Source organism: Coloeus monedula (assembly GCF_965178545.1).
Source record: "Coloeus monedula genome assembly, chromosome: 7".
Classification (NCBI taxonomy): domain Eukaryota; kingdom Metazoa; phylum Chordata; class Aves; order Passeriformes; family Corvidae; genus Coloeus; species Coloeus monedula.
The window spans coordinates 24,439,399-24,466,873 of NC_138787.1; the positions used below are offsets into that span (position 1 = coordinate 24,439,399).

Genomic DNA, 27,475 nt, shown 5'->3' on the forward strand with positions numbered 1-27,475 from the left:
CAGCACCGGGGCCTCTCTGGCCCACACCTGCTGCTCCCCCAAACCCCCCGGCATGCCCATCCCCCTCCATGCTGTGTGCTTGAAACTGGGCTGAGCCCACGTGCTAGGGGCAAGCAGAGGGGACAGGCAAAAGGGCCGGGGAGCTGCTCCAATGCCGGTGCTGAGGCAGCTCCAGTGGCATCCTGGGGGCAAACGGTGTGGCTGGTCCTGGGAGTGGGGTGGGGGAGGCAGGGGCCTGTGCCCACCACACCCAGTGCCGCAGTCCCTCTCCATGCGAACGCTGGGGAGGGGGGTGGCAGGGGGCTGCCCCCCAGTCCCAATCTTGCCTAGCAGGCGAAGTCCTCGAAGACTCCCTGGTGAGGGTAGTGGTGGCGGTGGTGGTGGTTGGGCAGGATGCCCGCGTTGTAGGCGCCCTCCACGTGCCGGCCCAGTGTCTCACAGGGGCTCTGTGGGAATGGCAGTCAATAGGGTGGGTACAGACTCCATGCACCCTGCCACCTCCCGAGTCCTCCCACCCAGCACAGCCCGTCCACAGGAGCTCCCCCGCGAGCACCCAGCTCCCTGCCTCCCTGGGACTGCCCTGACTCTGCAGCCTGAAGGCACCAAATGAAGAGCCACATCTCATCCCTCAACCTTGGGACGATGTCCCTTCCCCCTGGCGTAGCTGCAGACATGTGCCCAGGCCCTGTCCTCGCAGCCTCCAGGCAGTCCAGCCCTGCAGTGGTACCTGGTCCTTCATTTCCTCCAGTCCCAGTGTGGCGATGCTGCCGGAGGGCTTCTTCAGAGGTGGCCTGGAGCGTCGCAGGACCCGGCTCACCTTATCTCGGATCACCTGGGTGCAGATGAGGGGGTCAGACCCAGACCTGAACACAGGTAACACCCTGTGCGTGGACACCCCAGTCTACACTGAACTGCTGCCCGCTCCCCTGCTCACCCAGGGACAGTGGGACAGTACCTCTGCCCACCACCCTCACTGTCCTCAGGTCACTGAGGAATGCTGGGGGACCTTTTCTCCTCCCACTGCCTTCGTCTGGGTGTTCCCCAATTTGGGGGCTGTAATAGCCCTCTGGGGTGGCCACACATTTTAGGCCCTCCCCAGGAAGTCTGTCTCTGCACCCACTGCTGAGACACATCCCTGAAGGCTAAGCACACCTCATAGATGTAGTCCAGGATCTCCAAGATGGTGAGGATGCTGGCACCGATGAACAGGCCCATCTGCCCCCCGATGTCCCCTGGGGAGGAGGAGGGGAAGATGGTCACCAGGAGACGCTGTGCAGCCCACAGGAAGCCTGGGGTGGGCCAGCAGGGCAGCGTGCAGTGCCAGGGCTGCCGGATGGTGGGGGACAGAGCAGTCATGGGGGCAGGGGCAGCAGGACAGCGGGAGCGGGGGACATGCGGGATAGGGGACAGTCAGCAGCATTCACCGTTCAGCCAGCCTGTGGCTGGCTGCTGCTCTGTGTGATCCCTCCCCCACCAGACCCACATATTCCCAGGGCTGGGACCCAGAGCTCCGCGCCTTAGGGCCCCACAGGAAGGCGAGAGGAGTCACCGAGAAGCCCAGCAAGGTCATAGGCTTTCTTCTGCTCAATGGCTTCATAGTTGAGTGCCTCAAAGAAGATGTCCAGCACCAGGAAGTTCTCCCTGTGGGGACACCATTGTGCTCAGCAAAGAGGGCTGGTAACCAACCCTCCTACACCACTGCCCACAAACCTCCCCTGTCCCCCAGCCCTCCAGCTCCCAGGTGCTCCCAGGGCCCTCGTGAATTATTCAGGCTGGTGCAGTGGGGACATGGATGGGGCATGTCCCAGGCCAGGAGAGACAGTGGGGTGGGCAGGTGCTGGCAGGAGGGCTGGGAAGACGTGGAGAACTTGGGGAGAAGCTCTAGTGGCAACACCCCTGGGCAAAAGATGCTGCAGGGACCGAGTATGCCAGGACCCTGTTTCTGCATGCTACCAGGAGTGGAGTGGAAGTTGCCCAGGTCCTCAGCCCCCTGCCCATCCCCTGGAATACCCCAGCGCTGGCAACTCACCGAATGTAGGTCTCATTCTTGTTGTACTTGCGGGCGAGGTAGCGAGCGGAGCCCTTGTTGGGGATGCGGACCATGGAGATCTCCTTGCCATAGCGTGTCAGGTTGCACGGTGTGGGGCAGCTGCAGCGCTCGTGGCTGTCCTCCACTGCTGCGTCTGGGGGCAGACACCCATTGGCACAGCCAGTCTCCAGACCCCTCCCTGGGGCACTCAGCTGGCCCCTAGATGCCCACCCACTGCCAACACCTACCCAGTGTGTGGTCAGCACACTCGATGTACACATTAGGGGAGCAGATGGACTCATTGCCTGTGGAGAAACAGCTGGTTGGGAGTGTGGGAGTCCGGCCAGGTTCTGCCCCCCACTTTTACTCACTCCCTCAGAGGAAGTGGGGCAGGGTGCAGAGGGAATGAGGATGAGTGACCCTTGGGTGCAGGTTGGCTGGGGCAGATGCAGCCCAGGCACAAGGCAGACAGGGAAGGGGCTGACCTGTGGTGTAAGAAGGGTAGGACACAGGTTGACCCAGAGTGTGGAGAGGATGGGGTGATCCCTGGGTGGAGAGGGATGGAGCCAGGGGAATCTTTGGGTGTAGAGTGTTGGGGCAGAGGTGATCTTTGGATGCAGACTGCAGGGAGTTGGGGCAACCCCAGCAGGCCTGTTGGGGCAGGGGGGTGCCCCTCACACCATCATGCACACCCCTCACCTGGCATATGGACCATGCGGCAGTGGCAGCTCTGCACCACGGCCTCCTTCTCACACTGGAGGCGGCAGGCAGCGATGCTGTAGGTGTCATAGCCAGGCAGCATCTGCTCCCCCTGCATGCTGGCCCGGCAGTTCCCCCACGGCTGCGGCAGGTAGGTGAGCTGTCGGGGTGGGAAGGGCATCGCTGCAGGGCTGTGCTGGGCTGAGTGCCCACAGGCACCTCCCTGGGGGCTGTGGAGCATCTTGCCTTACCCGCTGCTCCTGGCAGGACACAAAGGTCTGGAAGCCAGGTGAGACACCAAAGCCCAGCTGATGGATATAGGGTGGCTCATCCTGGCTGTGGATCTGGACCCGGATGCCAGCTTCAAATGATGTCTCATCTGTGGAAGAAGGACAGAGGTGCTGCATGCCTGCGCTGACCCAGCACCCGCACCCCTCTGGTGCCCTGCTTGACCCGTAGTACCCTCACAGGGTGCTCTGCTTGCCCAGCAACCCTCCCTCCTAGCACCCCTCACCTGTGCCTTGCCTGAGCCATAGCCCCACTTACTGGTTTCTCTCCAGATGGGCAGGTACTCTTCCTGCTGAATGTCCAGCATGATCTCCAGCCCGTTGCCCATGCCACCCTGGCGGGTCACACGTGGATTCCTCCGGTCCCCATTGAAGGTGTAGCACTTACCATAGCGTGTGTAGACCTGGGAATGAAGAGAGCAGGTGTAAGGGAGCAGGCAGGGATCTTACCGAGTATTCTGCAAGCAAGACGAGGTCCAGAAACTCCTTTCCAGTTCCATGGAGGTGGTGGAAGGGAGGTACAGTCTTGCATGACCCTTGGAAAGGCTCATCTCAGCCTCACTCCCCGCTCCACCACCCCTCCACCCTTGCTGGGGTGGGGGTGAAGCATCGTTCCCCGTACCCATGGGGCAGCCCAGCTGTCCTGCTCCTTCTCGGAGGGAACTCACAGGAGTGAAGTGCTGGGGCCCACAGCGCTCTCCCTGAAAGCGACACTCCACCAGCATGTCCTCGATCTGGTGGCCCAGGCGGTGAAAGAAGCTCTGCATGGTGCGCTCGGAGCGGCGGGGCGGCAGGAAGCGTGAGTAGTTGGCCAGACGCGTCAGCCAGGCACGCTGGTCCTCCCCCAGCACGGCCAGCATCTCGGGCACCAGCGAGTGGTTCTCCCGGGCCAGCCCCAGCCACTCTCCCACCGAGTAGAGGTCGGGCTTGGTGAGGTGCAGGAAGCGTGCCCGGTTGGGGTTGCAGAGGGTGACAGCCGGGAAGCGGAGCTGGGGTGCCCAGGCGAGGCGTGCGCGGGTGTGCACGGGGCGCGAGAGCAGGTGGTGCAGGCGGTCGGCAGCGCCGGTGGCCAGCAGCCCGGCGGAGGCCAGGAAGGCCAGGCTCCAGAGAAGGCGGCGCAGGCGGGACTGCGGCCGGGTGCACATGTAGTGCAGCCCGGGGATCCGGGTGGCTCGCAGGATGCCAACAACGAGCTGGGGCGCGCTGCTGTCCTGGGGTGGTGTCAGAACTTCCCCGTCCTGACAGCAGGCAAGGGGCAGCGGCATGGCTGCATGCAGAGTGGCTCCTCTGGAAAGTGGGCTGCAGGCTGCCCCTGAGGCTGCCCAGGGTCCCTGGTCCCCTCCAGGGATCCTCCCTCCTGTGAGGCTTTTGCTCTGCACCCTCCTGGAGACAAACAAGGCAGACGCCTTCCTGAGCTGCTTTGGTGATGGGTGAGGGGAGGGACAGGAAGGGGTTGCTACAAACACGCCTTTCCCCAACCTCCATTCGGGAATGGAAAATTCCTCCTTGAGCAGGGCTGGGATAGGGGTGTGTGTTGTCTTACCCCAGGTAAATTGATCTGGCAGCCCCCAGGGTCCTGGCATGGTGGGCATCTCTGTCTGGATAGTGATGACCTGTCTCAGGAACACTGTGTGAACCTTGTGCCTAGGAATGTTGTGCCTCAGCTCTTCCTCCTTGTCCCTTGCCATGCATTTCACTGTAGCCACCATGAAACCCTGCCTGGACCTCCAGGGTCCCCAGCTGTGTCTGCTCTGCAGCTGAGGACCCTGCCCCACAGAGGCAGGACAGTGACAGCCCTGGGGGGCCATCACCTACTGCCAGTGCTGCTTGGGACCATGTCTACCTTGTACCTTGGTATCCATGTCCCTGGAGCTGGGGACCTCGGTGCATCTGAGTCATGTGGGGCAGGAGAAGCAAGACCGTGGGTCAGGAGGAGTGGAACCATGGGGTGGGAGGCTGCATGGGAACCCCCCTGCACCTGGCAGGCGCTTTGAAGTGACGGTGAGGCTGTGATCAGAGTGCAGCAGCGGTGGGGGGGTGTCTGTACCCGGCTGTCAGCGTGGCTGGCAGCGCCCCGACAGCCTGTCAGGTGCCTTCAAAGCTCAGCACCGCGCTCTCCTCAGCCTCTCATCTCCTGCTGATGCCGCTGCTTCCAGGCACCCACCTTCAGCACTCACCCAGCATGGGCTGGCATGGGGAGCAGGGTGTCCCTCAGCCTCCACAACCCCAGGACAAGTCAGGGCTGCTAGGCCCTGTCAAGAACAGCATCCTTGAGCTCCATTGCATCAAGGCAGGAAAAGGCCAGTGGTGGCACGAGGGATTGGAACAAAGGGATCTCCTGATCACCTCAGCAGTGACTCCCCAGCACCATCCCTGCCGCAGGCCTTGATGCCTGAGCAACATGTAACTACAGCCATGATGAAGACACGGCCGGTATCCAATCTGGCAGCTTGGTTACAGGTACGGGAAAACGTCAGGCACGTCAGCAACAGGACAGGCACCGAGGGCGGCGAGCGGAGACAGCGGGCAGCGCCCAGGGCGGCAGGGCCGGGCACCCGGTCCCTCTCAGGCCCTGCCCCCGGCGCCGGGCGGCGGGTGCTGGGCGGGCGCTGCCCGGTAGGGGGCAGCAAGGCCCCGCGCTCGGCCTCACCGCGCCCCCCGCCGCCCCCGGGCCCGCGCCCGCCCCGGCCCCGCCCGGCCTGGCCTGGCCCCCAGCCCCGGGGGAGCCCCCGAGCCGGACCGGGCCGCCGCTGAGCTCTCTGGCTCCTGCTGTAGGCCCGCCGCCGAGTTCAGCGCTGGCACCATTCCTACCGCGGCTCCCCGCTCCCTGCATCCTCGGGACCCTGTGGGTCACCCCACCATAGCCGCCCTGAGTTGTCCCCTGATGCCGCTGTATCCCCGCAGCACCGCCAGGACACGGCTCAGCCCCTCTCTGCGGGGCGGCTGGAGCCGGTTAGGCTCCTTCTGAGATTTATCGCGGCTGTGAGCGCCGGCGGCTGCCAGCCTGATACCATCAGCCCCGGCACACCAGGGCAGCTTCTATATTAGTTTTCTTTAAACGGAGGATAAGCTCCCCAGGCTGGAGAAAATGTCATTTCTGTGAACGCTTCCATCTCGTGTCAGTTCAGACATCTCCGGGCGGCATGGTAATCACCCTGGAGCGGGGTGAGGGATGGGGATGGGATTCAGGGGCTGGGGCACGTGGGGACAGAGCTTAGGGACAGGGACCAGTGTTGGGCAGGATTGGAGGAGGTCCAGCTGTGGTGGCGGCCGTGTTCCAGCCAGGTGGGCACTGCTGTGGGTGAGCATGGGGAGAGCAGGGGTGCCCGTGGCGTCCAGCTGAGTTACTCACTTGTCGGCTACTGGGGTGCCGAGGCCAGCTGTGAAATCGCACTGGAGAGAGCACAGCACAGTCCTGAAGGGCTTTGCCTTTCCAGCATGACAAATCCAATTAGATAACAGGGAGTGCACAAGGAGAAGGAGGAGGAAGAAGAGCAGAGGAGAGCCTGCCTGCACAAGGAACATGATTTTCTCCCCGCAGCTGACCCAGAAAAACACCTTCCAGGACTGTAGCACACATGTCCAGCCAAGGATAGCAACTGGGGCACGGGCCCTTTGGGCACCCGGCTCTGCCTGCTGGGCACCCATGAGTGTTGCAGCCTTTGGACCGGAGAGGCAGCATTCCCGTGTCACATGCCGGTCTCCTTGCTCAGCCAGTGCATGGTGGCATCCCCACACCATGCTTGCATGCAGGGGAGACCCCATTAGGGAGGTAATTTCTTGACACAATCCCTCATTTTCCTCTCTCTCCCATGGAGACACTCTGACCTTGACAGAAATAGCTGCCTGTGCCTCGGCAGGCAGATCCCAGTTAGATACTGCTGGGGACCCTGGAATCTTTTTCCCCACCCTGCACAGTTCTGGGGCCCTCCAAGTGCCCTCCATGCCCCTGAGACTTGCCTCCTGCTGTAGGGAGCCTTATGGGAGCAAGGTGCTTACCCCCAGCATCCTCACCCTGGCTCATGGCAGCCCACCTGTGAGCACTGGGGGCATGAGGACCAACATCATGCATTCCCAGTCCCCCATCCCCAGTGCTGCCAGTCCACTGTGCTAGCCTCGGGCTGATCCCAGCTCACGCAGGTATTTCCGCAGCTTACACGGCTCCCCACGGTATTTAGCCTCTGGAAGACGACGTTAAACATTGCAAGCAGTGACAAATCCTGATTGCTCTGAGGAGACAAGAGGCTGCACTAAGCTTCCAGACAAACGTTTTCATGTGAGGGGAACGAGCTGCGACATGTGCGGTGCCATGGGGTCCTGCTCCTGCATGCCTGGGGCACCCAGCCCTGCTCCCACATCCCCTCTGGGACAGTCAGCTCTTCCCACATACCTGCTGGGACATCCGGCCCTGCTCCCACATCCCCACTGGGACATGCAGCTGACGGGCAGGCCCTGGACATGGGCACACCACACAGGAGCGATCACCCCAGCCTAGAAGCACCCCTGAGAACAGTCATCATTGGGACATAATGGGGATGGGGACAGGGATGGGAAAACACCAGAGCGCTGCCCACCCTCGACTTGGTGGCGATGCCAGCCCAGGGGTAACCTTGATGGTGATCTCCAGGTACCCACACACAGAGAGCAAATTAGCAAGGGCAAGGCTGTGGCATAAAGGAAAGCAGCCTCCAAAACTGGAAATGCTGCTTCCTGAGTGCAGGCAGCTGGAGGCACAGGGATGCTCTTGGAGAAGGAGACATGGCACAGGAGCTGGGGCAATGGCACACCCACGCACCCTGCCTCCTGCTCTGCTCCTGGAGAAGGAGACATGGCACAGGAGCTGGGGCAATGGCACACCCATGCACCCTGCCTCCTGCTCTGCTCCTGCCCCCCACTGTGGCCATCCCAGCCCCAGATCCCAGCTCTGCTGGAGCCCCTCACCATGCCAGAGGCCCCCCGTGGCAGCCCCCCATCCCCAACATCCCTCTCCCTCCGCACAGCACAGCCAGGCCCCGCCTGGGTGCTCCGGGAGGGAAGCCGCAGCGCTGACGCCAGCATTACAACTGCCCGGGATATGAGATCCGCTTGGATTCAGCAATTTCAACTCATTTCAAGCCCGATTCTGCAGCAATTTTCTGAGCCAGTGGGATGTTTTTGCCACTGCAAACGTCCCTTCTCACGCATGGTCGCACCATTTCCTTTCTCTGCTCCCAGGAGGATTTGGGGAATGGTGCCAGTTTGGCTCAACCCCAGCTCTGGCAGTAGCACAACCATCTCCCACACTATCAGCCCCTCAGTGCAGCTCCCTGCCCCACACAGAGCTGCTGGGATGGCTCCTGCAGGACACAGCCCTGCATATGGGGGCTGGGGCTGCTGCCTCGGTGGGGCACCAGGCTCTGCATCCTCAGCCCAAGCAGAGCAGGGCACCTTTGGCACAGCACACGCAAGTGATGGTTTGGGCTTCCCCTATCCTGTGAAGGTCTAAGCTTTGTAATATCTCCTGCAGCTCTCTGACCTGCCTCCAAAGGAAGAGGGAAAACAGTGTGGGGCAAGGGGGCCAGAGGCTGCTGAAGACATATCCCAGAAAGGCCAGGACCCCTCCTGCCACTGCAGCTGTGGCTCTCTCTGTGCTACAGGACATCCTTTGCCAGCTGAGTCCCCTTGGCTAAGCCTGAGCCAGCAGTGGAGATGTGGGCGTGTGGGGCTGGCAGAGCCCCTTTCATGCCAAGCAGGCTCGCTGCTGGAATACCAATTGCTCAGCTGTGCTGCAGGCTGTGCCGCTGGCCAGGCAGAGCAGTAGGAGACACCCGAGCCCCAGCACTGGGCAGGGCACGCAGGTCAGGCTGCTGCATCAGGGACGGTGTGTAACCCACGTCCCCAGGAATGGGCAGGATCTAGACCAGGACTTCCTGCTCCTGGTTGGTCAGGAGCATAGGGATGCAATGCAAGGCAGAGGGATGCACTGTGCACATGGGCAAGGACACCTTCCCAGTGTATCTGCCCCAGCGCTGCCAGTGACTATTAAAGCAGGGGGACACTGGCATCATCCAGCTTTCCGGATCAGCATCTGTGACAGTATGCCCAACTCGTGTGCCAGAGAAAGACCTCTCCCTGCAAGCCATTGTCCCAGGAGTCCTGCACTTGACAAGCCAGAAGCTGGAGAGAGCTGTGCTCCCCATGCCACATGGAGCCAGGGTGGCTGTGACACAGAGGGGTGTAGCTGGGAATCCCAGCTCCTCACCTCTAGACTTCACTGCACAGGCATGGCAGCACACTGCACACACATGACAGCCTCTGGGAGAAGAGAAAGTGCCATCACATAGTTGTGCTTTCTACTCCTGCTGCTCCTGGGGGGAATTGGTCCCACAATCTCACTCATTTCCAACCTAAATTTATTCAAGGCCAGTTTTTACCATTTGTTCTCATGCCAGGATTGTCCCTTAGCTTAAATAGCTCTCTTCCCTCCCTTGTGTTTACTCCCTTGATGTATTTATAAACAGCAATCCTATTCCCTCGCAGCCTCCAGCCTGCCAGCCTTCACGTGCCAATCGCTTCTGGTTTCCTCTCCCGATTCAGGCTCTGCCTGCCTGCGCAGCCCGGCTGCCCGGCACAGCATCAGCTCCAGCTCCTCAGCTCTGGCTGCCCAGGGCTCACACACTGCTCTCGCCCTCATTCCACAGCAGCCGTGGGGCAGCATCCCAAGCCGGTAGGGACCGCTGCCCCAGCCGGGGCTAATCTGCTCCCTGCAGATCTCCCGAAAGCTTGTGCTTTCATACGGTTTGTTTTCATTTTCAAGCGTCCACCAAAAGGGACGCCTGGGCAGGTGAAGGAGCCAACACTAAGGGAGTTGCAGAAGATGAAGTGCCAGTGGCAAAGGCATGCTGCAGTGCAGCGCAGGGATGCGACGGGGAGGGCGGGCAGGAGCAGTGATATGAGGGGGCAGGGGCTGAGAAAGTCCACTTCATCCTGCTGGCAGCCGGAAAATCCCTCTGAGCTGCTGAGCATGCTGCCTACCTACCCTGGTCTCTGCCTTAGTACATGAGCGGGATGCTGGAGCTTCAGAAGGTTTCTGCCCCGTATTTCTGCCTTCTGCTTCAGGAGGTGCTCAGGGTCCCCACGGGAAAGATTGCACCAAAGCTGCACCCCCAAACATGCCAGAACGAGCTTGTCGAGCTGCTAACGCACTCCCTAGCTTGGGTTTGGACTGTGCTGAGCAGCAATCCTGCCATCACTCTGTGTACCCTCCGGCGCTCTCCAGCCGGCTTCCCACCCTCAGACACCCCCGCGCCGGGCACGCCGCTCCCGGGCACACAGCACAGCACGCTACGGATAAGCACTGGGATGGGCTGCAGCTCAGCCTCGCTGCTGCAAACCCAACAAAACACTCACATACACAGAGAGCAATAATGATGGGTTTGGGTAGCGGGCTCCCCTGGGCAGTTGGAGGAGATCCAGCACCGTGCGCGGTACTGTGCAGACACAGCTGGCCCGAGCCACTTGTCCTCAGGACCAGAGAAGGATCCCCAGCCCTCTGGTTTCACAGAGATGTAGCACTGAGCCCACACATCTTGCAGGCTGGGGGAAGCAGGGAACATCAAGGATACCCGAAAGTGGGGTATGCAATGTCCCCGGGGCTCCTTTGTGGAGCTCAAGCAGCCTCTGCTCTTTGACTGTTTCACCCCGCAGGAACCCCAGTACATCAGTGCCTCTGCATGGTGCTGGTTGGGCGCTGGTGGCTTTTGGCTGCAGATCCTGGGCACCCCCGGCCCTGTATTGCTCTCCTTCACATGCGGGGCTCTGCGGGAAGGTGTCCCCGCATCCCCGCTTGGCTCCGCGAGCAGCGCATCCCCCGGGGACTGCTTCTCTTTGGAAGCAGCCGTACAGGGAGCTCTGCCGCCCGTCCCCAAAGGGTTAACAAGCAATTTCCTTTGCTGACAGCTCGGAGACCGTTCTCTATCGACTGCGGGAGAATAAGAGGGGAGAAGCAGCGAGATAAAAAGGCAGCAGAGCTGGCACCGCCTGCTTAATCCCAGCGTTTAATCTGCTGGGGCAGCGCAGGCAGCCTTATCTCGCCGTCCTTCTGCTGCTCCATCTCATTACTGCTCCCACGGCTGCCGGGAGATGGGGGAGCTGAGCCGAGGAGCGGGGCCCGGGGCAGGGATGCCGCCTGCCGCCCCGCTCAGCAGCCCCCGCTCCTGGCACCACTGCACCCCTCGCTGCCCGACCGGAGCTGGGGGGGCACACGCGGGGATGGGCGCACAGGCTGCACCCACGAAGCATGCTGGCTCGCGCCAGGCGCTGTCACATGGCCTTGGGGACACACTGCCAGTGTCACACACTCAGTCACACCTTTACCAATCATTGAGCTCCGGTGGTCCAGCTTGCACGATGCCCAAGCACGCATGGGCTTATGGAGGGTGCAGGGCTCCATGGGACGGTGTGTGCAGAACAGAGTAGGGCCAGGAGAGCAGGCAAGGCAATGCCGCCTTGTCTTGCATGTGCCCGTTCCCTCCATCCTCACCTAGCCAGGTGTCCCCCTGCCGGGTGCCAGACCAGGCCGGCTCTTCCCAGCAGGCACACCGTGGCCATTGTCGCTGGGACACACCGGCCTGGACCTGGCAGCTCCCACAGCCTCGGGACAGAGTTAGGCAGGAGGGGAGGGGGTCCCTCCAGCCGTGGCATTTATCTGTAAATCCAGAGCACTGACATGGTGCAGATGAAGCCTCTGCTCTTGCTGGGTTGTCACGGGGGTTATCCTTCTGCCTACGGATGGGTTTGCACTGATAAGATTTATTGTCACCCTGGCTGAGGTGCTGCCAGCACCTCACTGCCTGCTGTTCTTGCAAGCCTGTGCTGCCCGCCGGGGGGGTGTTGTGAGGGGCATGAGCAGCACCTCAATGAGCAGTTGCCAGTAGAGTGGGTCCCCAGACAAAAGGACAATCAGACATGACCCTCTGCTCCCCGCTGCCAGGGCTGAATGGGTTCCCTGCCCACCTGTTGCAGGGTGCCTCACACACTCTCTGACCATTTCAGCAGGATGCAGGGGGATACTGGTCCCTGAGCTGGACCATGCTGAGCAGAGCACACATCTGTGCTGCCACAGATTTGCTGACGGTGCTGGCATTGCAGCTCCTGTCACAGCTCGGCGGCTTTGCAGCTCTCCTGCATACTGCAGGGTGATTGGGACTCGCGGGGCTGCTGGGGCAGCCATGTGTGCAGCCACCACAGGCAAGATGGCCAGGGCGGGGAGTGGGGGGCAAACTGCATCCTGCAGCCTGAACTCAGCACCATGCAGAAGCTGGCAGGGTGGCTATGGGAACTAGGGCTTTGTGCACCCCATGCTCCAGGGTGACATGGGACAAGCAGGAATACCCTCAAAAGAGGAACTTGGCTCCAAAACACTCTGCTGTTACATGATCCCTCACCTACTCCCTGCTGCTTGCCCCCATGCACGCTCCCCACCACTGATTTCCCTGGGGCCAGAAGGGATTGCCCTGAGCCACCTGATGCAACCAGGCAGGGGCTGAACCAGGCTAAATCCCTGAGCAGTGGGAGGGGTAGCCACCTGCCAGCATCCTCTCGTCTCTGAAGTCACCACATCAGCCCCACACCGCTCTCCCACCACCCTGCTCCATCCAAGCTTCCACCTCTTCCCCTTCTCCTCCCCTCTAGTCGCTGACCTCCGACACTGCTGTGGGCTCTGCTCTCTCCAACAACACGAATTTGACTCCAGTGTGTCAGAACTGCAGGAAACATCATGCAAACAAACAGCCTGAGCCCTGGATGCACCCTCCTCCCCAGGGCCGGCTCAGGGGACCTGGGGGCCAGGAGGCCAGTCAGGATGATGGTGTAACCCAACAGCACATAGGGAGCCCTAGTGAAGTGGGGTGATCACAGCTCAGTGGGAAAGGGCTCGTTAATAGCTGAGCCCTTTTAGCAGAGATTAGGGAGCTGCGCGGCTTTGATCTTTGATTGCCAATTTGCATCTTGAAGGCGCTGGGACCTCATCCAGCCTCAGCGCAACCCTTTGTGGTTATCTCGTGGCTAATGGATTTGTTCTTAATGCTGGAGCGTGCAGGCTAAAGGCTGATTAAACCCTCTCCGCGGCGCTAAATCAATGGAACAAGCATGATAGGGGTTGGCTTTCCCCAGCCTGGGTGCTCCCGGGCGGAAGGGCTGATCGAGAGAGCCCCCGCGCTCTGGTACTGATAGGGGCTCCCTCCTTGGGGCTGCCAGGAAGGGGAAGAGGTGCAGGCACTGGCAGGCAGGGACAACCCTGCAGCCCATATGCTTCTATCCCTATATCCCCACTCTCTGCTCGCCACGTAGGAGGTGATGAGCTGGGGGTCTCAGGACTCTCAAGGTGTCTGCCTCTCCTGGATGTTTGGGCCGCAATTGCCCATGTGCTGGTCCTTGGCACCTGCAGGAGCTCCTCAGTTTTCCTCTTCAGCTCCTCCCAGCTCCCAGGGATTGCTGTGGGAGCAGGGACGTGTCCCAGCAGGAATGGGATAGGGCAACCTGCCCCTGCAGCTGGGGACCTCCTTCTCCCCTCCTCATACCCCTTTGCCTTCCACACAAAGGGAAGCAGCACTGGCAGCTCCCATGTCCTCTCTTCAGACCATTTCCCCTTGTCCCTGCTTGGATCCAGGTCCCAGGACTGTATGCTGCTCCCAGCATTCCATACATCACGTGCTGTGAGCAGGTGCATCTGGACACACTTTCCATAATGCCTGTGGTGCCCACTGCATGCCCAGCTTCAGGAAAACACAATTCCCGTTGTGTCTGCAGGTGGCATGAGCAGAAGGGACAAAATGCACCCTGCCCACTTATGCCCCAGGAACAGAAGTACTTAATCCTAACTGCTGCCTGAGCTGTGGGCCTGGGGATGGGAGCTGAGCACCTGAGACAGGAAGGACTAAAGTTTTGGGGACTAGGAGCTGTGAGGAATAGGAGTGAGGATGGGGGTTTTGTGGCTGCAAGCTGGGAGAAGACTGTCTGAGAGCATTTTGCAACCTTTGCTTTTTGCGGGGCTCATGGCATTGGCCCAGCTGCTGCCAGGTCAAAGCCACCTGCAGGTGAGAGGAGCCCTGATCAGGGACCTTGCTCCAGAGCCCTGCTCCTGTGCCAGAGGGTGAGACATGACCTCCAGCACAGGTAAGCTCAGAACAGCATCCTGCTGGGAACCAGTCTGTGGGGAAAAGGTGCTGGAAGCAGCCCCATGGGCCCCAGACCGTGCCCATGCCAGGCTAAGTCCTGACGAGCAACTGCCTCAGAGATAGCTGGGCTGCCACACGGCATGGAGCTGGTGGGATCACGCACCGTGATTCCCATCGGCAATCCTCACTATTGAAATATCTCCTCTTTGCCAATATTTGCCAAGCACAGGAGATAAAGTGGCTACAAGTCATCAGTGCCGGCATTTCAATGCACTAGGGCTGCAAGCGGATGGGCAGCCAGGCAGTCAGGCAGCTCCCGGGGGTGGGGGGCCCTGCCAGCTCAGCCCCCCAAGCCCCCCTGCAGCAGTGTGAGGAGAGCGAGGATCCCTCCATGCTGCTGCACAGTACCTCTGGAGCCCGGGATGGATGCTGCTGCCATGGGCACCACTGCCTCTGCCACCCTGCCCTGGGCATCAGCACAGCCCCCTCCTGCCAGAACCCCCACCTCTGCACCACGACAGCCATTCCACCAGGGCAGCATCTCCCTGAAACCCTCAATGCAGCACCAATCCCCTGGCTCCAGCACTGCCCCATCCACTCCATGTCATCCCAGTGACCCCAGTATCACTGCCCTGCCCTGCCCTGCCTGCACCATGCATCCCTTTCTCCTCCTTGCTTGAGGCTGCCTGTGCAGTCTCTGCAGTGGTCCCTAAAAGGATGAGGCAGGACACAATGCTGAGATACAGCTCCTGGAGGAGAAGCCCAGAGCATTATCAGCACAGGGAGTTAATTAAGGTCATGTCAAGCGATAAGGGAACAGGATGTCAGAGCAGCAGCGGCAGCACAGGGGGGTCAGAGCCTGAAAAACTCTCTCTGAAAAGCATCTCCACTGAGATGTGACCAGCCAGGTGCTCGGGGACAGAGCAGCTGTCATGGCCACACACACAGGGCTCAATGTATGGCACTGTACATGCTGTACCATGTGCAGTACAGGATAGAATGGGATGGGGATGGGATGAGGTGAAATGGGATGGGGATGAGGATGGGGTGAAGTGGGATGGGATGGGATGGGATGGGATGGGATGGGATGGGATGGGATGGGATGGGATGGGATGGGATGGGAAGCGGCTGGACAGGAGGCCTGGCTGTGATACACCATTTCCTGGCCCAGGAGAGCCAACTGAACAGTCCTGGTTATTCACTCCTGACCTCATGCAGAAGCAATGCACCTTGGTGTGACCAGCGTCATGCCAACGGGTCAGGAATTACTGTGAACTCCTGCCCATAATTAGCATGTGTAATTGCAGACACTCTCTGATTAGCAGGATCTCAGAGCTGGGTGTGCCAGACTGCTTGACAGCGCTCACATTGCTCCTGCCTCAGACTGTTCAGCTCCCTGCTCAGTGATGACTTCACCCCCGAGCCAGGCAGTGCCATGGGGCTGGGAGAGCCAGGCCGACCTGGCATGGCACAGCACAGAAGGGTGGTGGGAGCATGCTGTCGACAGAGGGACAGGCACAGGGGACATGCTGCCAGTGCAAATCCATCTTTCCTGCACAAGCTGCGCCATGACCTGGTGCCCTGCCTTGCTGGGCAAGAGCTGAGCTGATGGGACATAATTAATACTTGCATCAATCTCAGCTGGATTTGCATAGTGCCCTCAGTCCCACGGTGCTCGGGAAGGTGGGCTGCTGCAAGCCTTTCCCAGGGGCAGCAGCACCAGATGCTGGGCTGGCCCTGCCTCCTCTGCAGGAGTCACAGTCCCAGCATGGCCCATGACTTGCCCCCACATGCACCCGAGCCCTCCTTGCCCTGCTGCAGTGGGGACACCTGCAGGCCCCTTCCCTGCCCTGCTCCAGCCATTGGAGCATTGAAGACAGATGGAGATGCTTCTCTCTGCTGTAGTTTCTCCCTCGTTCCTTGAGCTACGAAGAAATTGTGGAGATGGCATCTTGGGAGTGAAGGACACAGCAGGTTTTGGAGGGCAAAGGGATAAGGCTGAGCTGCAAACACTCCCAGGCAGCTGGGAGGCACGGCAGTGCCCACCTCTGCATGCCCAGATGGAGTATAAGTCCATGGGAGAAAGGCAGCATTCACAGACAGTGCCTCTCTCCTGGAACACTCAGTTCCCTCCTGCCCCTGTCGTGCTCCCATGGCCCTGGTGAACTCCCCCACCCCATTACTGAAGGGGTCTGGGAGAAAGAAGAGCCAAGGCAGAAAAGAACCTGGGGTGGTGGCAGGAGCACCAGGAGGCAGGCAGGGACCACAGCCCTCACTTTGCTGCCCTGTGGGTGCAGGTGCAGGTGGTAGAGGGACAGGACAGTACAGGGATGTGCAGGGTGTCATTAACTCCAGAGATGACAGGCTGGTGACATATCCTCATGCAGCCGAGCTCAGTGCTTCTCCACAGCTGCTGACACCACTGACAGCTGCTCCCAGCCCCATGACACCGCAGGGACCGCCACATTCCAGGCACGGCCGGACTACCGATAGATACAGGGGGAGACACGGGCACATCTCCAGCCCCTGGCCCATCTCCAGCCCTTGGCCCTGCTCACAAGCTCTCTGTAGCCACTGCCACCGTTGTGTCTCAGCCGTGCCTGACCACAGCACCCACAGCATCTGCAGCACCTGCATCACCTGTGGTACCTGCAGCACCTGCTATCCAGCCCATCCCGGACAGGGGGGACGTGGCCACTGATTGTGACTGTGACCAGAGTGGGGGGGTTGCCACCTGATTGCAGCTGCCCAGATGAATGCATCCAGCTCAATCAGAGCTGCACAGCCCTTCTGCATGCTGGGCACCTGGAATTAAACTGCTAATGAGCTGCTGGCTGGAGGGCCGGCAGTTAGTGATTAATCAGAGGCTCTACTCTGACAAGGCTGTGCCTCCTCTCCCTTCCTGCCCTGTGCATCCCAGAGCTTGCAGTCAGCAGTGACCAGTGTGTCCCCCAGCCCCTGCTCCCTGCCTGCCCAGCCATTATGGGCAGGGGACAGCCTGGCTCAGCTCTCCAACACAGAGAGGGGTCCCCAGCCCCCATGCCACTGGAACACAGTGCCCACAGGTCCTTCCAGCCTCTGGCTTTCCTGTCCCCCAGCTCCTTCTGCACTCACCTTCCCCAAGCGGCAATCAGGTGAGAACCTTTTTTTCTGCTGGAAGAACACCTATTGAGCCCAGCTGAGCTCAGCTGATGCTCATCATGTGCAGAGTGTGCTCGGGCTTCTGTCTGAGAGCCCAGAGATGGGCCAAGTGATCTGGAGGGTGTCTGCAGAGGGGCTTCACGAGGGTGACAGAGGAGGAGCAGCCATGCAGCCAGCGACATCTCCTAAGGACAGAGCAGGCACATGCAAGAGCCCTGAGTCCCAGTGCATCAGGGTGCAGGTCCACTCCCCCCAACCCGAGCCCAGCAGCACAGCGCCATTTGAAACCGTCACCTCCCGCCTGCTGTGGCACAATGGTGGCATGGTGGTGATGGGGCTGGCAGAGCCCTGCCTGTGCCTGGCACAGCGCACTGGGGCATGGGGGAAGGCTTTGAAGCATGAGCAGGGGACAGCCATCCACAGAAAAGTGCAGGAAACTGCAGGGAAGCTACTCGACGTTGAGCCTGACTGCTCCCTGCTGGGACCCTTGATGGTCATGGCAGAGTCAGGACAGGGCAGGACATGGCAGAGGTGTTAGCACCCTCCTGTCCTTGCACCCTCCCTTAGCTGCATGTCGGGGCAGTGCCTGGGAGTAAAGGCCAGTGACTGGCAAGGAGCAGGTTAGGGAGGCATGTTTTCCCCTATTGCACAATTAATCATGAGAAGTTTTTCCTCCTTTCGTGCATGAAACAGAATTTGGCAGGGCGCTCTGACCACAGGGACTGGCTGCATGCTCTCCAGTAAAAACCTAGTCACATCTGGCTAAGAAATAACCTCAGAGCATCCCTGTGTGTGCAGGTGGAGAGAGACAATGCTGGGCCAGGCAGGAAAATCCAGCGAGGCTTGGTCCACAGCCCCATATATACTAAACACCTTCATGTCCTGATGTTTGTTCCCCCTCCTCATGCCCCAGCACACACATGGCCATGCTGAGCTGTTGGTGCATTCACCCCTGCCTGCAGGCCCTGTTATTCCAGTCGTGGACATATAAATGCCTAGGCAGGGACGTCCACCCTGTGGCAGCATCCCCTGTCTGGGCTCTCATCCCACCCTGTCTGCCTCCCCTTGCCCACTCCATCTACTAGCCTGGCTGGAGCCTCAGCCCATCCTTTCCCAGAGGGAAAGCAAGCTCAAGCCTCCCCAACAGCGTTCCAGTTATTTGTTATTGGAAAAAGGGGGAAATACGTTTTTCGACAATTATTGTTTTTTCCACCTGACTGGCTGCAAACTTGTTAATTTTTTTCTTTAATGTGTGAACAGTGTCGACGGCAGCTGCATGTCAAATGACTCTACGCCCTATCTGCGGGTCCCTGGCTGGCTTTCAGCACTCGCACCGCAAACATTGCCTTCTATAAATAAAGGCCTATATCTCATCAATGGCAGAACAGCAGAGCTTTATATAGTCATCTTACATAAAACCGTCTCTCTTTATGGGCTTCAAACCATTTGCGTCACTTAGTGCAGCTCCGTAAACCTCCTTCTCCAGACACTCCCTCATGGAGGGAGACCCAGCACGGCTGCCCCACGCCCCAGTGGGGAGCTGGGATCCCCGCTCTGCCTGGGGCTGTCCCCCAGTGCCTCCGCAGGGCCAGGTGGCAGCTGTGTCCTTGTTCCCCTGCCCCACAACCTTGGCACGCGCCTCCCTCCAGTCCGCCCAGCCTTGGTGCCAAGTGGCAGGATGGCAGCCGGCACTGCCAGGGGCTCTGGAGCTTGGGAGGGCCAACATCACTCACCCTGCCCTTGTGACCCTGTCCCTGACACCTGTCCTGGGGCAATGCAGTCATGGATGCTGGGAACTGCTGCTCTGTCCTCAGTCACTTGGGAATCAGGGACCCGAGGGTGCAGGGTGACTGGGGACATGGTGCCAGGCTGGGGGGACAGGCCAGTTCACAGCAGCTCTGACATGTAGAGAACACAAGCCTAGCCAGTGGTTTTCCACCCCACTGCCCAGTGAGTGTCTGGTGTGGAGGACTCTGGGGGCTGCCCCCATGGCCACAGGACACAGGTCCCAGCCCCAGCCCACACACAGGCTCCTGCAGTCCCCATGGACCCTGGCTCCATATGGCAGAGCCTTCCCTCCGGCTCGCCGCAGGCGTGAGCCTGCACGCAGTGATGGTTCGTGGGGGGGTAGCGAGGGGGGCAGAGACTCTAGTGGGGCTGCAGCAATGCCGACCTGCAGGAGGCAGCCCACACCCCTTCTGGGACTGCAGGAGCTGGGTGGGTGGAGGGGGGGGTGCGGGACAGACCTGCAGAGACCGTGGTGACAAGCCTTCATTTAACTCCATGACATTCCAGCTGACTACCCCAGGTGGCTGGAGCCAGAAGGAGACCAGGATCCAACAGCATCATGGCACTGGAGCCTGTGGTGCACTCTGACCCATGGCTGTCCCCAGTGCTGTCCATGGGACCCCTGCCACATAAAGGATGGGGTCACAGCAATGCCCTTCGGCCATGGGGCCATGTGGCATCCAACCATGCTGCTGGCACAGGGCGCCTGCACCCCAACCAACCCTGCCCCATGCCCAGCCAGCCATGCTGCACCCCACGAACCCCGCCACCCCATCTGTCACCCTGCACCCTGTCAGCCCCACAGCCCTGTGCTCCCATCGCCCCACGGTCTCTCAGCCCTGTGGCCCCAGGCACGAGCAAGCACCAGCTCTTGGAGCCAATCCCCTACTCGTGTCTTGTCCCCATCCCTCCCGCAGCCATCCGAGGTACCCAGCCCCCTCTGCAGCCAGCAGTGCTGGAGGGGCACTGCCCCGCAGTCACCCCACGGGTGCCCTGGCCCCAGGGGCAGCAGCGTCCCCCCCACTCAGCCTGACACGTGGACCCAGCCTCATGGCACGTCCCACATCCCTGGGGAGACACACCAGGCGCGGGCGTCCTGGCCGCTGGCTCCCCCCGTATCGGAGACAGGCTTATTAAGTGTGTGATATTAAATTACCCAGATAAGAGCATAAGAGCTTTTAAAGTCAATTCATTAAATATAATTATGAAGAGAGCTTTTTTATGCTCACGGTGATCCGATCTCAATCAGGGAGACGGTGGGAAAGCCGTCGGCTCCTCCAGCATCTCTGCTCCCCCGCTGCGTCGCCTCCGCACCCCCCTGCTCCCCCGCCTTGCCCCCCTCCTGCAGGGAGCTGGCACCCACGGCCCTTGATGCCCACCCCACTGCCCTGGCACCCTCTCCCCATTGTTGCTGCTGGTGTCGGTGCTGGGGGTCTGCTCAGCAAAGGGGTGGGGAAGGGGAGGCAATGGGGGCAAGATGGTTAGGGCAGTGGCATTGGGGAGGAGGGCAGCAGGGTATGGAGATGTGCAAGGGCAAGAGGCAGGGGTCTGGGAGCTCAGTATAGGCTCTTCCCAGCCATAGATCCCCTTGTCCCCATGATCCAGTCCCCTCGCTGTCCCCTGCAGACCAGCCTCCTCAGAGACCTCATGATGCATCCCCACTCCCCAGGCAGGAGGGGTGCAGGCTTCCCTCCCATCCCACATTCATTAACTGCACTTTGTGACCAATTAATACCTGCCAACCTGTCCTGACCTGTGGCTGGATCCCTCATGTGCAGCCCAGGTGGCTACATGCCAGGCCTTTGCACTGGGGCACCCATCTTGCTCCACACACCCCCAGCCACAGCCCAGGGTGCAGCTGCACATGGGGCTGCACCCAGATTTATTGGGGGAATCCATGAGGAAGTGGTGGTCCCAAAGACACCTCACGACCCCCACGCCAATAATGTCTCTCCAACCATCTGAAAGAGAGTCAGATTGCCAAGACACCTGCTTGTCCCCTTGTCACCCTGCCCCACCATCATGAGGGGCTTTGCAGTGACACCCCTGGGTGCAGCCAACCCCTTGCTCTCCCACCACAGTATCCCAAAATCCCATTATCCCCAAATCCACAGACTTGGTGCCACAGCCCAGGCACCTGGCACAAGGAGTAACAGCATGGCTGGCAGGGAGCAAGGTGGGGTCTGCACTGGGGTCCCTGCAGAAGGCTTTGGTGGGGGCTGGTGGGAGCAGCTACCCGCTGCTGGGAGCTGCTGGACTGACATTTATTTTTAGACGTGAATTGTATAAATTAGCATTTCTCAGTGGATTAAGCAGAGGAATTGTGTAAAATTAAATGGCAACGAATTGCATTAAAGTCCCCCGTTTTCTGGCACAAACAGCGCCTCGAGCTGTGCCCAGGCGGCTCATGTGTAACAGCACCAAAGATGCTGCTGCCGCTGCTCGGGACAGGAGCATGGCCAACCTGAGACATGTTTGCACCACCCAGGAGCCTGGAAATGCACAAGCACAGTGGCCAGACTGTGAGGATGGAGGGTTCCAGATGGGCTGTGAGCCCCTGGGTAGCTGGCTCAGGCACTGGGGTGGGACTGCAGGATGTGGATGCAGTGAGCGGAGTGCTGTGACCCAGATGGGCACAGATGGGCTCAGCTGAGCAGCTCACAGGCATGGGATCAGTGAGGGATGCTCCAGCCTCTCCTGGGCACTGACACCACCAGCCCCAGCCCAGCCAGTCCCTGCCAGGCATGGCAGGACACCCATCACAGTCACAGCCATGCCACCCTCCAAATGGGATGATGTTGTGCTGAGACCCATATGGCACTGCCTGGCCCAAGAGCCACTCTGTGCCCCAACCAGGGCAGGTTCTGCAGTACCTGGAGCCCACAGAGCATCTGGGGGGCCACCAGCTCACCCAGCCCTGCACAAGAGTACAGGGAAAATGGAGTGGTTGAATGCCAGGGGCTGAGCAGGCACCAGGCAGGGCAGGTGAACAACAACCAGTCCAGCTCTTTCACCCAGTAAAAATAGGCTGAAAATGTGACATTTATTAAGTACGATTCTGGTGGAAAGGTCAGAGAGTCCCCGTGTCAGGAGCAGTGGGAGAGCCTGGCTGGGAGGAGGCAGAGGTGACAGCCTGCTGCCCCCGCCCACCCCTGAACCAGGATCTCTTGTGTGCATGTGGAATGCAGCTGAGGATGTTGCCCATCTCAGCATAGGGCTTCCCACTCTGGGGTCTGCATGGGGTGCTGGGGAGACCCCTCACACTGCCCACATCCTAGGCAGGAGGCCTAGCTTGGAGAGCCAGGGCCAGTGCCAGCTCCGAGAGGCACTGCCAGCTCTCAGCAACCTCCCTGCTCCCCCCCAGCCTCCAGCCCCGGCACAACTGGCTTCGGCAGCCACACATCGCAAACAAAAGGCTTTTGACAACGAATGAGGTTTTGAGAAAGGCACTGGGCTCCTGCCCGGCCGCGAACGGAGCCTCCCGCTGCAGCCACCGCCGGCGAACAGGCGGGATGCTGCTGCCAACTGAGGGGGCCCCCTCCATGCCCTTCCTCCCACAGCCCCCAAACTCCTGCACACCCCATATGTCTGTCCCCCCATCCCCAAAGCACGGTCGGGAGGGCTCCCTCTTCCCTCAGTGCCCCCCGACACGGCCAGAACTGGCCCCGGGTTGTGCCTGTACTGGAGTGCCAGGCAGGGAGGTTAGGGTGGGTGCAAACCACCCGCGGCAGCTCAGCCCCAGTCCCGTGGGGACACTTCCCAACCTCCTCCTCAACGGCATGTAAAGAGTGCCATTGATTTCCTGCACCGGCACCCTCAGCTCTGCAGTGCCCGGCACCCTCAACAAGGCATCCATCGGACACCGCGCCGGTGGGCACCGGGCAGTGCCCCCGGCCACGGCACGGACTGGGGGGCTGCGGAGCACGGCGCAGCTCAGTGGGGTCAGAAGAGGCTCTACCAGGGCTCCAGCACGGCCCTCTAGCAGCCGGCACAGGGGGCACATTTGTCAGCGGGGCTGCAGGGAGCCTCGCTGCGGTTCAGGGTTGTCCCTTCTGCTGGGGAGATTTACAGCCCAGCCGGGCTTTATTACATGGAAGATGCTTACGCTGGGGATTTTTTTTTCCCAATAGTTTCTTAATTTGCTGTCCCATAAAGAATGTGGATTTGTGACGTTGAATAGGGGAAGATCATTTACCACTCACGGCTCTTACTTAAAGGATCCGCACGAGTTATTTATTGCGTGAGCACGGTCTGCAAGCAGTAGTGCGAGGGGACATGTTCCAGCCCCAGCGCTGCTCCTGCTCCCGGATAGGCAGCCGGCGGCAGCCCCACGGCTTGGCCACTTTCGTGCTGAAAACTTCCAGCCTCTGGACGAAGTCCACCTCATGCCCAGAGGGAAGGAAAAACTCCAGCACTCCTGCAAACATGGCTGCAGGGAAAGCTCCTTCTCTTCTTCAGTATCGCCGGGGGACAGTCTCTGCTACAGAAGCCGCTTGCTGTGGGCTGGGTGCCCTGGGACCCCAAGCCGTTTGCCCTACTGGGATGCACTGCAGTCTGGGAGCCCTCCATCACTGCTAGGACATGCTGTGGCTCACACACTCGCCCACAGCAGAGGGGGTACAAAAGCTTTCTGAACACGAAGGCTCACATGGGAACCCAGAAATGGAACCAACAAAGCTTGGAGCTCCCCACCACATGAGCAGCCTGGATGCCCCTTCACTGGGGCCACAGCTACGAGGCACAGGAGTGCCCAAGCCCACACACCACAGCTGGGACGCAACCCGCCTGCCAAGAAGCCTGTGCTGTGTTTCAATTATTCCCAGGAGGCACAAGGGACCGATTTGGCTCAGGGAAAAGGAGTAGAAGGCTCCAGCTGCAAATGGTATGATGCCTTGACAGATCCCACTGCTGCCTGGCAAGGCTTTGGGACATGTTATGTGGTAGAGAGATGTATCACATCTTCACCCACCCCTCCCCACACCCATGCTCTGCAGCCTCTCCTGCCCCAGGTTCACCCCTTTGCTCCAGGCAAGTGAGAGGTGACAGGTACACCCCTTTCTGCTGACAGCCCCTGATGCCTCGAAGGCCAGGAAGGTTGAGCTGTGGACAGGGAGGGTGGAGGATTTAGGAGCGCTATACTCCCCTTCTTTGGCCATGAGCCTACGGGTCAGCTGGCACTAACCATTCTCATGCCTGAAACCTGCTCCAGTGCAGGGTGCCGGCACACCAGAGCCCGGCTGCCTGGGCATCCCCAGGGCATACTCGTAAGCAGATGAGGTAGGCAGGCCAGCTGGTCCTGCACAGCCACACGCTGAGAAACTGGGTCCCAGAGACTGTCCTGGCGGTCACCCTTCACTGCCACGCAGCACAGCGCATGCCACACACTCTGTCCATGCTGTGGGAAGCTTGTACTGCCCCATCCACCTGAGCTGTGCCCTGCCAACCTCACAGTGTGGCTGAGCACACACCAAATCCCATTGCCATGCCGTGCTGCCGCCCAGCACAAGGCTGGGCTCGCTGCCTCCTCCACAAACCAAAGCTGTGCAGGATCCTCCAGGAGGACCCCAGGGCTGGAGCCAGCATGGCCAAGCCACGTGCAGGACTGTCCAGCACCAGAGCTTCCTGCTCCAAACCCTGCTGAACCACACTGCTTCCCGGCAAACTCGAGCAGCTGGCGTAGAGCAGGCACAGAGCGCAGCAAATCCCCAGGAGGAGTAGGGCTGCCCCCCCGCTGTCCCCCGCTCCTTCCCACTCCACTGCAGTGCCCCATGCCACCACCACCCCCCCGCACAGGGCAGCCCCCCCCGAACGTCTCTTTCCCAGGGACAGCATCACTCTGCACATTGAGCAGACATTGTACCTATGGGCACGAAGTGAAATGGAACATGCTGCATCAGCCATTTCCAGCCCCACGGAAGCCTCCTCTTTTGCCCAGTATCCTGCACAGCCCATGGCATCACACCCCACTCCCCGGCACGGAGCGGGGTCCGGCTGGCAGCACAGCTCCTAAGAAGGCAGGAGCCAGCTGAGCAGTAGCCCCTGGCAGCCGTAGGAGAGAGGCGGCTCATTTCCAGAGTCATTAAGGTCTGAAAAGGGTCCCATCAGGTATTCTGCCCGTTCAGCACATTTATTTTCCCAAACCACAGCGGGGATTTGTGATTCCAGGCTCAATATTGGTGAGAGCTGCACACTGGCGGCGGTCGGCCAGGGGCTCACTGCCTGGGCAGACTGGGCGCTGCTCGGAAGAGGCCCTGCTGCCAGTCCTGGGCAGTGAGTGGGCAGCCCCGGGCAGTTCCCCGCTCGCCCGCCTGTGGCCGTGCCTCCAGAGCAGAGCCGCTCGGCGTTTGGGCATGTGCACACGTGCGTGTGCAATGCCGGCAGTCTCCGCATTTACACACATCCCAGTGCTAATCCCCCAAATGCAGAAAGGTTCCCCTATGTGCCAAGGTGTCTCCGCCTGCCCCTCTGCTCCAGCCCCTCTCTCTGAGTAAAGCACCCTGCGTCAGGGCACTTTGATCCGGGGGAAGAGCAGGCTGGAGCAGGACTCTATGCCATAGCTTTCCCCCTGCCCGCTGCACACCCACCCTGGGGACGGCTGAACCCTGCTGCTCACCCACTGCGGCTCCTGCCCGCGAACCCCTCAGGCACAGACCTGCCGACAGCCCAGTCCTGTGGCGCAGAGCCCTGCTGAGAGCTCCCACGGAGGATCCTCTCCCTCTCTCCATGTGAAACTTGGAGGGAAACTCAAACAGAGAGAGATGCAAACTTCAGCAGCCAGAGTGAGCCAGGGTGCCCTACTCCGGTGCGACGCGGATGGGTGGGTGCCCCCCGTGCCGGTAGGGGCCCCTAGGGAAGCTGAGCCAGGTGTGCACTCACCACAGTGAAATCACGGGATGAGCAGTTCTCGCCGCTGAAGTTGCAGCTCTTGAGCATGTCGTCGAGCTGGTGGCCGGTGCGGTTGACAATGTCAGCCATGTCGGGGTCAGGGTAGAGCAGGTCCGTGGCCTTGTGCCCATCCCGGTCCTTGGGGGGCAGCCCAGTCATGTTGGCCAAGTGGAAGATGTCGGCGTCGGTGAGTGCCGAGTGGCGGTAGCGGTTGATGTTGCAGATGGTGATGGCGGGGAAGACCATCTCGCGGATGGCCTCCTCGTCCAGGGCCATGACGTGGGGGTGCTCCAGGTAGAGCAGCGCTGACTTGGCTGCCTGGTAGAGGAAGAAGGCGAGCGAGGCCAGGAAGGCAAACGCCCAGAGGGTCTGGCGCAGGCCCAGCCGTCCCGACCGGCAGATGTGTCCCAAGCCGTGCAGCGTGCTGGTGCTGGCAAACGTGGCCAGATCTCGGGAGCGGGGCCGGGCAGGCTCCTCGATCAGGCTCTCCTTGTCCCCTTCTTCTTTCTCCTTCTGCTTCTCATCCTCTTCAGCAAATTTGATTTTACACACGATCTCAATCGGCATCTGCCCCGTGCAGCTGGTGTGCCCAGCCAGCGAGCTGCCCCCTGGCACAGGCGCCAGCCGAGAGCCCGGCCAAGCGCTGGGAGGGGGTTCGGGTCCCCCCCAAGCCCCAGCACGGCACCGGGAGGGCCGAGCCGTCTCGGGAGGGAAGCGCAGCCCCTCTCAGCAGCTCCGAGCCGCTGCTTCCCTCTTGTCTCACTAGTCGATCGTCTCCTTGTGCCTTCGCTTATCAGCACAAATACAGCTGTCAAAAACCCCTCTCTCTCCTCTCCCTCGCTCTGTCTCTCTGCCTCTCTCCTTCGCTCCTCTCTGGTTAAGACCCCAGCAGATACAGGCAGCATTTAGGCATCATGTGCTAATAAAATCCAGGGAATACTTAATAATTCAAGACATGTCAACATTATTTCATCGTCAAATAAAGAGCAAGCGTCAGAGAAAAGAGGCAGCGTGAAGGGCCCGGCGCCTCCGGGGCAGGGAGCCACGCTGCGCCCGCTCCCCAGCCCCGGCCCCGAAGTGCTGCCGGAGCCACTTGTTTGAATGGCTCGGGAGCTGCCGGAGCCGAGCCGTGCCGAGCGGAACCGAGCCGTGCCGCGCCGTGCGATGCCGAGTCGTTCGTGCCGCGCCGCGCCGCGCCGTGCGATGCCGAGCCGTGCCGAGCCGTGCCGAGCCGTGCCGTGGCGGGCGGGGCACGGAGCCTGCCCCCCGCCGTCGCCGCTGCTGCCGCGCTCTCCGCCTGGCCCCGCCGTGCCCCGCCGGCCCGTGCGCCCCGGGGCAGAGCGCGGCGCGGCTCGGCGGGGGCGGGCAGCCTGCGGGCAGCTCGCCCGGCGGCCCCCTCCTGCTCGCCCGCCTGCGGACTCCTCCTGCCTCGGCGGCTCCCTGGCCGTTAACCGCCTCCCTGCCGCGGCCCGCCGCGACCCACGGCGGCC

The 27,475-nt window shown here is 60.8% G+C and overlaps 1 protein-coding gene across 1 annotated transcript; it reads right to left on the reverse strand.

Moving 5' to 3' along the window:
• Positions 1-326: 326 nt before the first annotated feature.
• On the reverse strand, positions 327-26,552 carry ASIC4 (acid sensing ion channel subunit family member 4; the record flags this gene model as incomplete). Its single annotated transcript, XM_082285095.1, has 10 exons — positions 327-446; positions 728-832; positions 1,153-1,232; positions 1,550-1,641; positions 2,030-2,183; positions 2,278-2,334; positions 2,729-2,888; positions 2,980-3,107; positions 3,275-3,419; positions 25,977-26,552. The coding sequence occupies 10 exons, from the start codon at positions 26,550-26,552 to the stop codon at positions 327-329; spliced, it is 1,617 nt and encodes a 538-aa protein (XP_082141221.1).
• Positions 26,553-27,475: the final 923 nt, after the last annotated feature.